The sequence below is a fragment of the Castor canadensis genome, chromosome 8, assembly GCF_047511655.1.
Source record: "Castor canadensis chromosome 8, mCasCan1.hap1v2, whole genome shotgun sequence".
Classification (NCBI taxonomy): domain Eukaryota; kingdom Metazoa; phylum Chordata; class Mammalia; order Rodentia; family Castoridae; genus Castor; species Castor canadensis.
Window position 1 is genome coordinate 151,438,408 of NC_133393.1, and position 13,050 is coordinate 151,451,457.

The following is a 13,050-nucleotide window of genomic DNA, read 5'->3' on the forward strand; positions in this document are numbered from 1 at the left end:
TAAGGGATAACTGAGGGTATAAGAGGCAGTTGAAGCGTAGATTACATGAAAAATAGTACCTGAAAAGCTGGAAAGCTGTTTGGGTCAGAATTGTGGAGAAGGATGGAATGGGGGTAGGGAGAGTTATTAAACCTTGGATGATTTTACTTTGGACTTTAACTTTCCAAAATGTTTACTGAGGTAGACCATTTGAGGTGGAGTGATTCAGAGGGTCTCAGAAGCATAACTAGAAGGAAGAATGAGAAATGAGAGCTTCTGGAAAAAAAAAAAAAAAAAGGTAACGGAACCAGGGCTTGATAATCACTGTAGGGAAGAAACTTAGAGCTTCCAGCAGGGTGTGGTGGTGTATCCCTGCAACCCCAGCTACCTGTGAGACTGAGGCAGGACGGTTTCTTAAGGCCAGGAGTATTCTCATCTTGAATAAAAAAAGAAAAAGAGAAAGAAATTCAGAGTTTTCAAAAATTAAGAAGAAAAGGAGAAACCAAGCTTAAACTATATATAGTTGATTAAAATACTATTAGAAGGCCCAACAAATCACTCTCAGTGCTCAAAAAGGACTGAGGGATGAGGGTTAACAGGTTCCTTAGTTACTATACTGGGTTGAATAGCATCTCCCCAACATTTGTGACTACCCAGAACCTGTGCATGTGCCTTATTTGGACAGAGGGCCTTTGTTGATATCATTAAGATTGGGTCATACAGCAAAGGCTATAAATCCAATGACTGGTGTCTTCATGAGGAGATGGAGATTTGGACATAACACAGACACACACAGGGTGAAGATAGCCATGAGACAGAGGGACAAATTAGAGCAGTGTAACTAACAGTAAGTCAAGGAATGCCAAGGATTGTTGATAATCACCAGAATCTAAGAAGAGTCAAGGAAGGATTCTTCCTATGGTCCTTTAGCGGGAACTTGGTCCTACTGATACCTTGATTGTAGACTTCTAGTCTTCAGAACTGAAAGAATAAATCTCTGTTGTTTTGAGGCACCCAGTTTGTGGTTGTTTATTATAGTAGCCTAGGCAACCAATATCTAATTAAATAATCATTTATTCATTTAATATTTTTTAAATTTAGCATCAATTTGTAATACATCTATTTCTGCTTAAGTAAAGTGGCCTGTTAGAGCTTACAATTAGACTAGTCAATGACTCTTTCCTCCTCTTGAGTCTATAGAATATGAGGGTTCAAATGTGTATATTTACTCCACACTTAGAATGATTGAATCTCCAAAAATAGTTTTCCAGTCTCTGCTTATAATCTCACAGAGTGGGGAACTCACTTCTGCCTAGATAGTCCCCTCTACAGAGTTTTGACTTTTAGAAAGTACTGAAGTAAAATCTGGATCTTAGTAACATTTACCTATTGATTCTGGCTTTCCTGATTGAGGTAACAGAGAGTAAGGCTGGTCTGTCTTTCCAGGAAAGCTTATCACTTACTTGAGAGCAGTGCCCATTGCATATCTTGATGTCCCTTCAGTTCCTGGTAGCCCTCAGCTATGAAAAAGTCCTCTGTGTCCTTAGTAAACATGAAAATAGACATGACTGGTGTTTATAACAGCTTGCTAAGTATTGTGATAAGTGCCTGGCACTCGTTAACTAACTTGATCCTCAGAATAATTCTCAGAGAGCTCATTTCTCCATGAGGACACTGATGGGTACAGAGGGTAGGAATGTATACGAAGTCATGCAAGGATTTTTATCAGCCCAAGACTCCATCTTCTGAACTACTATACTTTCTCCATCATCCAAAAGTGGGATCTTGTATATAAACTACTTCTCTCTGAGCCTGCTCTTTTCTCTCTGGATGCAGGAAGGACCATCAGAGCATGCCACCTGTGCAGTACAGGGCACTGCGGGACTTGCTTGAAGCCATGTTGAACCGGTGTGCACAATTTTCCCAGATCCCACTGAACAGGAGGTCCTTGGTCAGTGCACTATAGCCTGCCCCTGCTCAAATGTGTTTTGGGGAAGATAATTAGCACATTGCCTTACCTTCTTATGCCATTTTATAGGTTTTTTTCCTCATGCACACACACCTACAATGATACTATTTTTTCCCCTAACTTTAGAAGCTTGAGGCTTACAGGTTACTGTCTCTATTTTGATAGATGAAGAATCTGAAGTCATAGAGGTTAAACAGCTTTTTTCTAAGGTCCGAAATTATCAAGGACCTGATCTTGGTTTGTAAATCTTAGGATATTTGTACCCCAACTGATTACAAACCATTTTGTTTCTTTTACGTCATCCAAGCAGATATGGTAAACATGCTCACAACATTAAGACTGATGACTTAGAATCTTGGAAAGAATCTGACTAGTGTACATTGTATTGTAATTGTTGGTTTTTAATTGTCCACAGACTTAAGATATGAAGAAAAATACTGTCAGTCCGAATGCTGATTATGGCCTTCAGGATTAAATTTTTTTTTCCATTTTTTATTAGGATATATTTGTTGTACAGGGGGGATTCATTGTGACAATTCCTGGTAGGCTATATTGCAAAACTAAATTCTTTATACCTGATGTGGTAGAGATTTTCTTTTGTTTTGGAGCAACAGTATTGCTAACATCTTCTAGCCTGTGATAGCTTTCCTCATACAATAGAATTAGAACCAGTCTGTGGTTCTTGGGGACATAGGGTTAATGTTTTCCCAAGAAAAGGCGATACTCTATTAGATTTGTGAAGATATAACCACGATTCCCTGGAAAGTTAGGTGTATGTGAATGGCAGATTGCAATGTAAGTGAAAGAGGCCTGTAGTCATCCAAGCATAGTCTAGGACCGAGAGTGGGCACTTGACTCATAAGTTCCTCTCTCCTTCTTACCTCAGGGTTATGTCTGCAGCAGAAATTCAGAGAAGGCCATTCTTCAAAGGGGAAAGTTCCTCCTGAGCACTCTGGAGGGATTTAGAAATGCTTGCAGGTGAGGGGCCCTCTGGTCTGAGGTAACAGCATGGAATATAAGGATGGGAGGTATTCAGACAAGAGATGAAGTTCTAGAAGCAGCACTTAATTTCCAATGCTTTTCTGTACAGTGAGAGGACTTACTGGGTTTGGGGTACAGGATATGTGGAGTAGGGTTGAGGTCAGGTGGTTGGGGGTAGGATGTTTCTAAAGATTCCCTCCTGATAATTTTGCTATTGTGCCATGAGGTTGAATTACTCACCTTTGTTCCCCCCACCACCACCACAACACCAACCAACTAGCCTAGCACTTTAGCTACTTTCAAAACGTTGTTCACTTAGCAGGAGTTTGTTATATCTGCTGTGTGCCAGGCCTGATGCTAACCAGAGAGGGTAGAAAGATGAGTTAGAATAACTCCTGTCAACAATTTGCTTGTAGTCTCTTGGGGAAGAGAGTTTTCAGTATATGTGTAAAATTCGTTAGGTTGTTAAGGAGCCAGAGGAAGTATTCCAGGTAAAGAACGCAGTATAGAAAAATGCAGCTGGAGGCTGGTGACTTGCGCCTGTAATCCTAGTTCCTCGGGAAGCAAAGATCAGGAGGATCATGGTTCGAAGCCAGCCTGGGCAAATAGTTCCTCAAGACCCTATCTGGAAAAAGCCTTTTACAAAAAAGGGCTGGTGGAGTGGCTCAAGGTGTAGGCCCTGAGTTCAAGCCCCAGTACTGCAAAAAAAGAGAAAGAAAATTTAAAAAATGTGAAATGACAGCATGGGATGTTCAGAGAAGTGTACATAGTGGGGTAGAAGAGTCATGTAAGGTGAGGCTGGAGGGGTATCCAAGGGCCTGGTCCTTTCCTCACTGAGGTCTCTTAAATTTTCCCCAGATATGATATGATATGTTGGAAATACTTTCCCTGGATCCTGAGCGCAGGCATTTGCTTAAAGGGTGCTTATAACCCTTTGGTTGCATGGGTGATAGTGGACATACTCAAACTTTGATTTCTCAGGTTGGCTGTGGAATTCCAGGGTGAGCCTTTGGCCCAGGAGAATCCCTTCACAGCTCCCAGTGCTGAGAAAGAAGATACCTTGGAGGCCTTTTCAGAATTTCTTCTCAATGCCTGTGACTCCCTGTGTATTCCTATGGTGATGGTGGGTTCCTCTGTGCCAGGGGCAGTATGTAACTTGGGAAAGAAGAATATGAGGGCAAGCAAGATAGGCAGAAGGCAGCAACTATACTCAACTGGCCCTTAAGATCTCAGTGATATTATTCTTGAAGCCATCTTTCCTTTGCTTTTAAAAATATAGTATTATAAAACTAATAAATGTCTCTGTAGAAATCAGTAGCAATAAAATAATAAATAGGTAATGTTTATGGGATAAATGTCTTATATTTATTCCTTATGGCCCTGGGAGAGGGGTGCTAGAATTAATTTTCCATAGTGTCTCTCTTTCTTTCTCTCTGTCTCTGTCTGTCTGTGTCTCTCTCATATACACACACGCACACGCACACACACACACACACACACACACACACACACACTGAGAATCAACTGCAGGACCTTGCACATGCTAGGCAAGCACTCTACTACTGAACTACAGGCTGAGTCCCTTCCCTAATTTATAGATGAGATCATATTCCTACTGTTAGAAAGCAAGTGTATGATGCTGCTGAGATTGAACCTGTGACTTTGTATTCCCTAGTTTTTCTTGAAGTAATGAGCAGTGATGAATGCCTATAATCCAAGCTTCAATAAGGAACATGTATGTGTGTTCCATAAAATGAGAGATGATCAGTCTGAAGAGAGACCTGGTCCTCCTGAAGAACTTTATTTGGAGCTGACTTGAGATTGAGATGATAGGAAGTGGGTCCTGGAGCTGTTGACTCTCTGAGGTCACTTGGAGTCTTCTCTTGCTTGTGATTTATGCATCCTGTAAGCCTGTGTTGAGTCCCTGTTAATCAGGGAAAGGCATGTCTTAAATACATAGTGGGAATATTAAGAGGCAGCAGGGAGGTACCTACAGCTGTGCAGGTGAGAGATTCTCTAACTTGAAGAAAACATGGATAGGGTGTATGGGTCTCCTGTGGTCCTGACTCTAATAGCAATGTATTAACTGTGAGACATGGACAACCCCTGTAGGTTCCACCTGCTCTGTCTTCCTCCTACATTTGTGAAGTTTTAGAGCTAGACATAGGAGTAGATCATAGAATTATTACATTATTCCTGTTTTCTACTTTCCTATTTAAAAAATAGGAAATCTATTAAAATTTTTAATAGATTTTCTTGAATGAGCATATATTACTTTTATAATAATAATTTTTAAAAACCAAAGGAATGGTGTATACAAGAACAATGTCTCCAAGGTTCCAGTCATTTACACATAGGAAGTGAGACCCAGAGAGGGGAGGAGAAAATTGCCCAAGGGTATATAGGGGAGGCCCTGTATGGAACTTGAACTATGACCCAAGTTTATTTATGATTAATCCAGAGGTACTATATCAGGCTGCTCATGACGGTCCACGGGTTACATGAATAATAAATGTGAAGGCCATTTGAAGTCTATATTTTTATTACTATTCTTACTATATTAATAGAAACATAAGTGTTACTCTATGTTAGGGTTTAGAAAGCACTTTTTTGTGGTACTGGGGATTTTATGAGCCTTGTGCTTACTGGTCAAGCACTATACCACTTGAGCAGTGCCTTATCCTAGAAAGCACTTTTTATATATCAGATTTCATATGTTTCTGGGAGATAGGTATTTTTGTTATCCTCATTTTGCTTTTTTTTTTTTTTTGGGACAGAGGCCCAGGGAGGTAAAGTATCTGATATAATGTCTTAAGTAATGACCTAAGCCTTGGATGTAGGTTTGTGACTTCAGGTTCCCAAACTTTTCTTGTGCCCCTCAAGTGAAAGGCATAAATTAGTCTTGTTGCTGATTCAGTGCCATTTTTTGCAGATGCTTTTTATTTTTCAGAATCTCAGTCCTGGTGGGCTGTGTTCTCCTTTTTGATTATTTCAGAGGCACTCAGAGGAGACCACCCACCCAGCTTTGATGGAAATTTTCCTCTCGATTCTACACAGCCTCTTTGTCATCGTTCCCCACATGAAGGAGAAGTTCTCCAAGAAGCTCGGTAAGTAGCAGGCCAGGGTGAAGGTTGGTAGCAAGGCAGGCCCATAAGCAGCTGCTCAGAGTGCTCAAAGGAAGCATAAGCCACGGAATGGACATCTGCTTGTTCATCAGAATCTACATCCATTCTCTGTCCAGTGTTGAGTGGATGGAAATATCATGCAATAATCAAAAGCCATTAAAAGCAATTTTCCAATTATTGATACTTCTTTGTTCAGAAGTCCAGAATGCTCCAGTTCAGAACCATAGCATACTTCCTTTGCATTCTTTCCAGGTCCCTGAGACTTCACAGGATGTTTATCATCTATGACTGCTGAGCACTCAATGCTGCAGTACCCCAAGTCATTGTGGCAACTGAAAGGGTCTCCATATATTTTCAAGTGTCTTTTAGGGGAGCAGTAGCACTCTAAAAGCTACTGTCAAGCTGTCCACAGATGTTCTTGCCTAAAATTGAGCCCAAGTGGCTTTTGATCAACTTTAACCTTCTCCAGGCCTTCTTGAATCTTTTTCTTACTAGTCATTTTTGCTCTCTCAAATGTAGACGTTCCTTTCCCACTTCTGCAGTTTTCACTCTATAAATACCACATTCTACAGAATTAAGTCCAAGAATCAAAATCAGAATTTTCTTCATCTTCCTTGGAGAGTGGTGGTGATGCTTAGAATGGGAAGGGGAAATAGCCAAACACAGAAGAGAAGAGGGAAGAGAACAGTAATAATTAATAACTAGTTATTAGCAATAATAACTAGTTATTAGCAATAATAACTAGTTATTAGCAACAATAACTAAATTTTCTTTGGACTGTACTGGGGTTTGAACTCAGGGCTTCACATTTGCTATGCAAGGTGTTCTACTGCTTGAGCCACACCTTCAACCCTTTTTTACTTGGGTTATTTTGGAGATAGGGTCTCAATTTCTGCCCAGACAAGCCTGGAATTCAATATATTTCAAGCTTCCTGCTGTGGCTAGGATGATGCATATAGATGGGGTCTCATGAAATTTATTTGACCTGGGCTTTCCTGGAATCACCATCCTCCCAATCTCAGCCTCCCAAGTAGTTAGGAATTCAGGTGTGAGCCACTGTTACCTGGCTCTAATAACTAACATTTAATTTTTTTTTTACTATGTATGAGACTATTTTAAGTGCTTTACATATATATATATATATGTAGGTTCATTTAGTCCACAGAAAAACCCTAGGAATTGTACATTATCCCCATTCTACTAATGAACAACCAGTCTTAGGTTAAGTGAGTAGCCCAAAGTAATACTGTTAAGTAGTATTTTTGGGTTTCAAAACCAGGAAATGTAGCTCTAGAACCTGCTTTCTAAATCTCTGTGCCATACCTGCCTCATTTAATGTCTTTTCTTTTATTCTTGTCACATAACATGCTGTGGAAAGGGTTGTGTGGCAAGTCTTCCGTGGAAAGGTAGCCAGGACTCAGTCATGCAGGGCCTTTTTGCCATGTGAGATATTTGGATTCAATCCTTTGTTGAAACTTTAAGAAGAAGATGGACATGCTTAGATTTCTGCTTTAGAAAGATCCTCTTAGCTGGGTACCAGTTGTTCATGCCTGTAATCCTAGCTACTTGTGAGATTGAGATCAGGAGGATCATGATTCGAAGCCAGCCCAGGCAAATAGTTCACAAGACTGCATCTCCAAAATAACCAGAGCAAAATGGACTGGAGGTGTGGCTCAAGTGGTACAGTGCCTGTTTTGTAAGTGTGAAGCCCTGAGTTCAAACCCTAGCCCCACTAAAAAAAAAAAAAAAAAAAAAAAACAGAAAGAAAGAAAGAGATTTCTTGAGCAATGTGAACCATGAGTCAGAGGGAGGTAAGCTGGAAGGTAAGTGGCTCAGCTTCCTTGCAATTAACTGAAGTTGGTGATAGGAAATAATGTAGTTTTGAGGAGTAGAACAGTTGGATGTCAGGCACAAGGGAGAGGGAACAGTTCAAGGTAATTCCTTGGCTTCTTTCTGCTATCTGTCTGTCTGTCTATCTATCTATCTATCTATCTATCTGTTTTAATTGAGGTGAGTCACTGGTAGAGGATCTGATTTGGAGAGGCTGTAGAGCATGTGTTTAATGTGTTCAGTTTGGGTCACGGTCAGTATGAGATGATGTCTCTGAGATGTCCCAGTGGAGTTGTTGGTGGGTTATTGAGAGTGTGTTAAAGGCAGGGAAATATATGGTCTTTAGACATGAGATGTTTTCAGCATTCAACCTTTCATTCACTCATCAAATAGTTATTTGGTACCAATTGCATGTAAGACACTGTCTTAGGGCTGAGGATATATCAGTGAATAACATGCCTTCCTGTCCTTATGGGGCTGACTCTGTAATGTGGAGTAGGTGGGGCTCCTCAGGAGTGTGTTATAATGAGATGAATAAAGGGGCCAAGACAAAATCAAGAGCAACATTTAATGATCAGAAGGAGGAGGAGATTCCAGAAGATACTGGTAATAAGCAGTTGGAGAGATAGGAAGGATGCTAGAAGGATATGACATTAAGGAAACCAAGTGAAGGAACTTTTGTGGATTTAGGGAGTAGTCAAATGCATCCTGGAGGTCAAGTAAGATGAAATTTATCTTAACGTAGCTTTACAACAGCCTATGAGGTATAGATATCAAAACAATATCTGAGATGTTCAATAATTCTTTCCAGGTCACCCTACTAGATACTAGAGAATCACATTATGAACCAGGTCTGTGTGGTGCTCTTTGACACCACCCATATCTGTAACAAATTGGTTTAAACTACTCTGATTTCTTCCCACTTCAATTAAGCTGCCTCATCTTTCATACAACTGACCCTGGAGCTGAAGGCCAGGTTCTGCAGTAGCCCAAGGTATGTATGGTCCCAGGCAAAACTGTTAAGGGGCCAGCATCTTTCTTTTTTTGGGAAGGAAGGAGTAGAGGGCAGATGGGATCTTGCTGTGTAATGCAGGCTGGCCTCAAACTTGTGATCCTCTTGCTTCAGCCTCCCAAGTGCTGGGGTTATAGGCATGTACCATTACACCCAGCCAGCATTCTTCTCAACTGTACAAGTGGAAGTTTCTGGCTAGTGTTTTGGTCATGGGACCCAGGTGTGGTTGATACCGTGTTAGCATTGCCTAGCCACTAACATATGTAGGTTGAATTTCATCTGCTCTTAGAAGGCTGGCATCCTAGGTTATATGTAGATGGGTACCTGTCAAGTTGAAACTGGAAGGGCTCTCAGAGATCATTTGCCTAACTTCTCATTTAAATGGGGAAACTGAGGCATTCAGAGGGGAAGGAATGCAATATTCATCAAGTTTCAGTTGCTGCCAGTCCTGTGATTTCGGAGGAGAAACTTTTTTTTTTTTCCTGGTACTGGGGTTTGAACTCAGAGCCTTATCCTTCCTATTCAGGCACCCTACCACTTGAGCCACTTCACCAGGCCCAGAGGAGAAACTCTTGTTCAAAGTAGAGGCCATTGCCTCATGTCTGTCTAGTTAGATTTATAGTGTAGCCTTCTGTACCTTCCCATTCATGATTTGCCACTTGTCTCGGTATTTACTAAGAACATTCATTTGTTACTGTTCATAGCCTACAAGGTAGCTACAGTCATGTGTGACTTTCCTTCCATAGCTCTGAATAGAACACCCAACATTCAAGAGAGAACTTAGGGATCCATGTGATTCAAAGCCAAAATTTTGGAAGTTTATAGTACTTCTTGACTACCCATCTTAGGTTCAACATCTTCCTCTTTTTCTAGCAATCCTCAGCCCTTTTCTGTCCCTGGAACTTTTATTTTATTTTATTTGCAGCACTGGTTTTTTAACTCAGGGACTTGTGCTTGTTAGGCAGGCATTCTACCACTTGATCCATGCCCCTAGCCATAGTGGTAATTTTTGTTTGTATGTTTTGTTCAATTGAAGCTATCATTGATTAATTTTTTCAGTTAGTTTTTAGGGACTATCCACATTGGCTGAGTGCCTAGCTTACTGTACACAGCAAATTCTGTACTTGCTTTTCATAGTTACCTTAGGACCTCCTTTAGCATGATATGTTAGAATTTCACTGGGTTCTAGCACAGTGGTTCCAGGCATATGACAGGGATCATACTGTCTGAACCAGAGTAACAATGATGTCTCTTGTTTTCTCTTCTTCTCCAAGTCACTCAGCCCTAAACCAGGTGTGTTCCAGTTTCCTTTATTACATGTGCCTCAACCTCCTCTCAGCTCCAGAGACAACAGGACCACCTTCCCAAGAAGGTGAGATGCCATGGTTCAACCACTCATGTGGCCATTGACAGACTTTAGAGTCTGGTGCTTTGCTGACTGGATGCATAGTGAGTCAGTACAGTAATAAAATATCATTGCTTGAAGCTGCCTAAAGAAACTGTGTAATCCTGGAAGATAGTATGATAGGCTGATTCCCAAGGAAGTTAAATAATAGAATCAGAAAATGATTCTGGTGCCTTAGTTTGAGAAGGACTCTAAACATCAAGTCCAATACCTCTCTTCCAACCATATCTGCAGCATCACCATACCGGCCCCTTGCTCTCTGCTTGTTCATCTCCAGATCCCAGTATTCACTATATTTTGAACAGACTGTTCCATTTCTTTGTTCATTCATTCATGAAACATTTCTTGAGCATTTTCTGTGTGCTACTCTATTTCAGCTGCTGGTAAGAGGTAGGGAGACCAAGCCCCATCTCATGAAGTGAGAGAAGCAGGTAATACACAAATAGACAGTGCCAGGCTGAATAGGTGCTCTGAAAGAAATAAAAGTAGGCAAAGGGATACAGTGTGATGGAAGGGAGGAGTCACATGTCAGATAGGAGAGGCTTCTGTGAAGAGGTGGCATTGAGCAGGAGTCTGAGTAAAGTAAAGAGAGCAATGCAGATTCCAGGCAGGAGGAGCAGCAGGTGTAGGCCTGAGGGCTGGAGGTTTTTCCTTTTGTCCAGTATTCATTGAGTTGCTGCCACATGTCTTGGATGGTGTTGGTACAGTTGTTGATATAGTGATAAATACAATATTTTCTCTGCCCTGTGGAATTCCTCTATCCTAGACTTCACACTTGATATAATATAAAACAACTCTTAGTAATTATTTTACTTATTCACTCAAATATTATACATTCTTTGTGGGTGCTGGCTGTATTTCCTCTTCTTACATTTATGTAGACTCCCCAAAACTCCTCTCATCTTTATCAGACACTGTGCTGAGAAAGACAGGAGTCCAGGAAAGCATTTCCTGACTTGGCTCCTGGTTCTCTCACTACACGGGCCACACAACTCACTGCGTATTGCCCAGCAGCCTGCCTGTTAGGTGTAGTATGGGTTGCAGAAAGAAGAGAATGGTGACTTGTCCAGTAGCCTAAGACTTGGTAACCACATCACAGTGACCTCATGATCTCGCCAAGAGAAACAGCAGACCTAACTTCCATGTAGACTGCTTCTTTCTTATATGTATCAAGGGAAAAGGAAGGTGGATATATAAGGCTTCATCATGGTGTGGAAAAAGCATTGACTTTTTTTTGGTACTCTGGAGTTTGAATTCAGAGAGCAAGCTCTCTACCACAGTTGCTTCATGCCTCCAGTCCCAAAGTACTGGACTTGGAATTAGGAGATCTGATCTGGCTCTGCCACCTAATTGCTATGAGATACTCCCTTTCCTTACCCTCCACTTATCCAGGACTTAGCCTTGGGTCTGCTGCCTTGGCAGAATGGGGACCTTTTCATTTGACCTCCAACTTGGTTGCTGCTTCTAGTCTCTCCTTCTCCAGTCTATCTGAAAACCAAGTTTTAGTATCTTAACTCTCCTGGTCTTCAACTGTGGCCCCCACATATCACTATGTAGAACAGTGTCAGACAGTGAGGGAGTTTTCTCCAGTCTGTGATGAAATGAGGAAGATAAGAGTAATATGGTTGAGAAAAATGGCAGAAGATTTAAGGAACTTTCATGTACTTAAAGCTCATTAAAAAATAATGGATTCCATACTACCAAGAGCATATCAACACATTTATTTTCAATTAACAAATGCTGCTTTTAAAACCTTTTAAAAGAGTAATGTGATTTGATTTTATTCAATTTTAAGCTGAGATCCTTTTCATCTTGTTGTTAATATCCCTCCTCCCATTTCTTTTGGTGGTACTGGAGATTGAATTTAGGACCTTGGGCTTGCTGGCCAATGCTCTACCACTTGAGCAATGCCCCCAGCCCTTTGTGCTTCAGTTGTTTTTCAGAGAGGATCTTGTACTTCTTGCCTGGGGCTGGTCTCAGACTCTGATTCTCCCACCTCAGCCTCCCAAGTAGCTGGTATTATAGGTATGCACCAGCCCTACCCCTTCTTTTACAAATCAGATATTTATTTCATAAGAAATCTTGGAATCTCTGCCCTTAGAATAAAACCAAGTTTTTTTTTTTTTTTTTTTTGAGACTGGGTCTTGCTATATATTTCAGACTGGCCTTGAATTTGTGATCCTCCTGCCTCAGCCTTCCAAATCTAAGAATTACAGTTTTGCACCACCATGCCTAGCTAAAAGCTAAGTTGTTTAAGCATTCAAAGTCTTTCACAGTCTAGCCATGAATTATCTCACATAGTTCCATAGCTTCTGACACCTCACATCTATTCACTGACTGTCCAGTCCCACTGAACGTAATATAATGTGTCCTCTTATGCCTGTGTGCCTCCAAACACCTTGCTTCCTGTTCCTTGGATTTTCCTCCCCTTTTTCTGTCTGTCTTCTGCTCATTCTCTACAATTCCCTCCCTTTTGAGCTTGCCTTCCCTAACTCAGGACACCTATCATTCTTTCCACACTGGAGCATGGCACTGACCACATGTCTTACAATTGTCTCATCTTCTTCCCACCAGTTCCTGGTAGAGTGACTATATACCAAATGAATGAATGAATGAATCGTATCCATGTCCTTAGTCCCTCCTGGCCAGCTGAAAGCTGCGTAAAGGAAGAGGAACTTTGATTATCTCTGCCCTGTGCAGTACTCTGCATATAGTAGTTCTCATGTGCTCTTTACCTGTTTTCTTGTGT

The 13,050-nt window shown here is 41.0% G+C and overlaps 1 protein-coding gene across 1 annotated transcript in view; it reads left to right on the forward strand.

Moving 5' to 3' along the window:
- Window positions 1-13,050, forward strand: part of Mei1 (meiotic double-stranded break formation protein 1) — an 87,639-nt gene that overhangs the window by 33,172 nt on the left and 41,417 nt on the right. Inside the window, exons 12-17 of the mRNA XM_020168163.2 lie at window positions 1,816-1,930; window positions 2,835-2,926; window positions 3,911-4,052; window positions 5,925-6,036; window positions 8,818-8,878; window positions 10,171-10,268. Of these exons, the coding sequence (XP_020023752.2) occupies window positions 1,816-1,930; window positions 2,835-2,926; window positions 3,911-4,052; window positions 5,925-6,036; window positions 8,818-8,878; window positions 10,171-10,268 (620 nt within the window). The remainder of the gene's footprint in view (window positions 1-1,815; window positions 1,931-2,834; window positions 2,927-3,910; window positions 4,053-5,924; window positions 6,037-8,817; window positions 8,879-10,170; window positions 10,269-13,050) is intronic.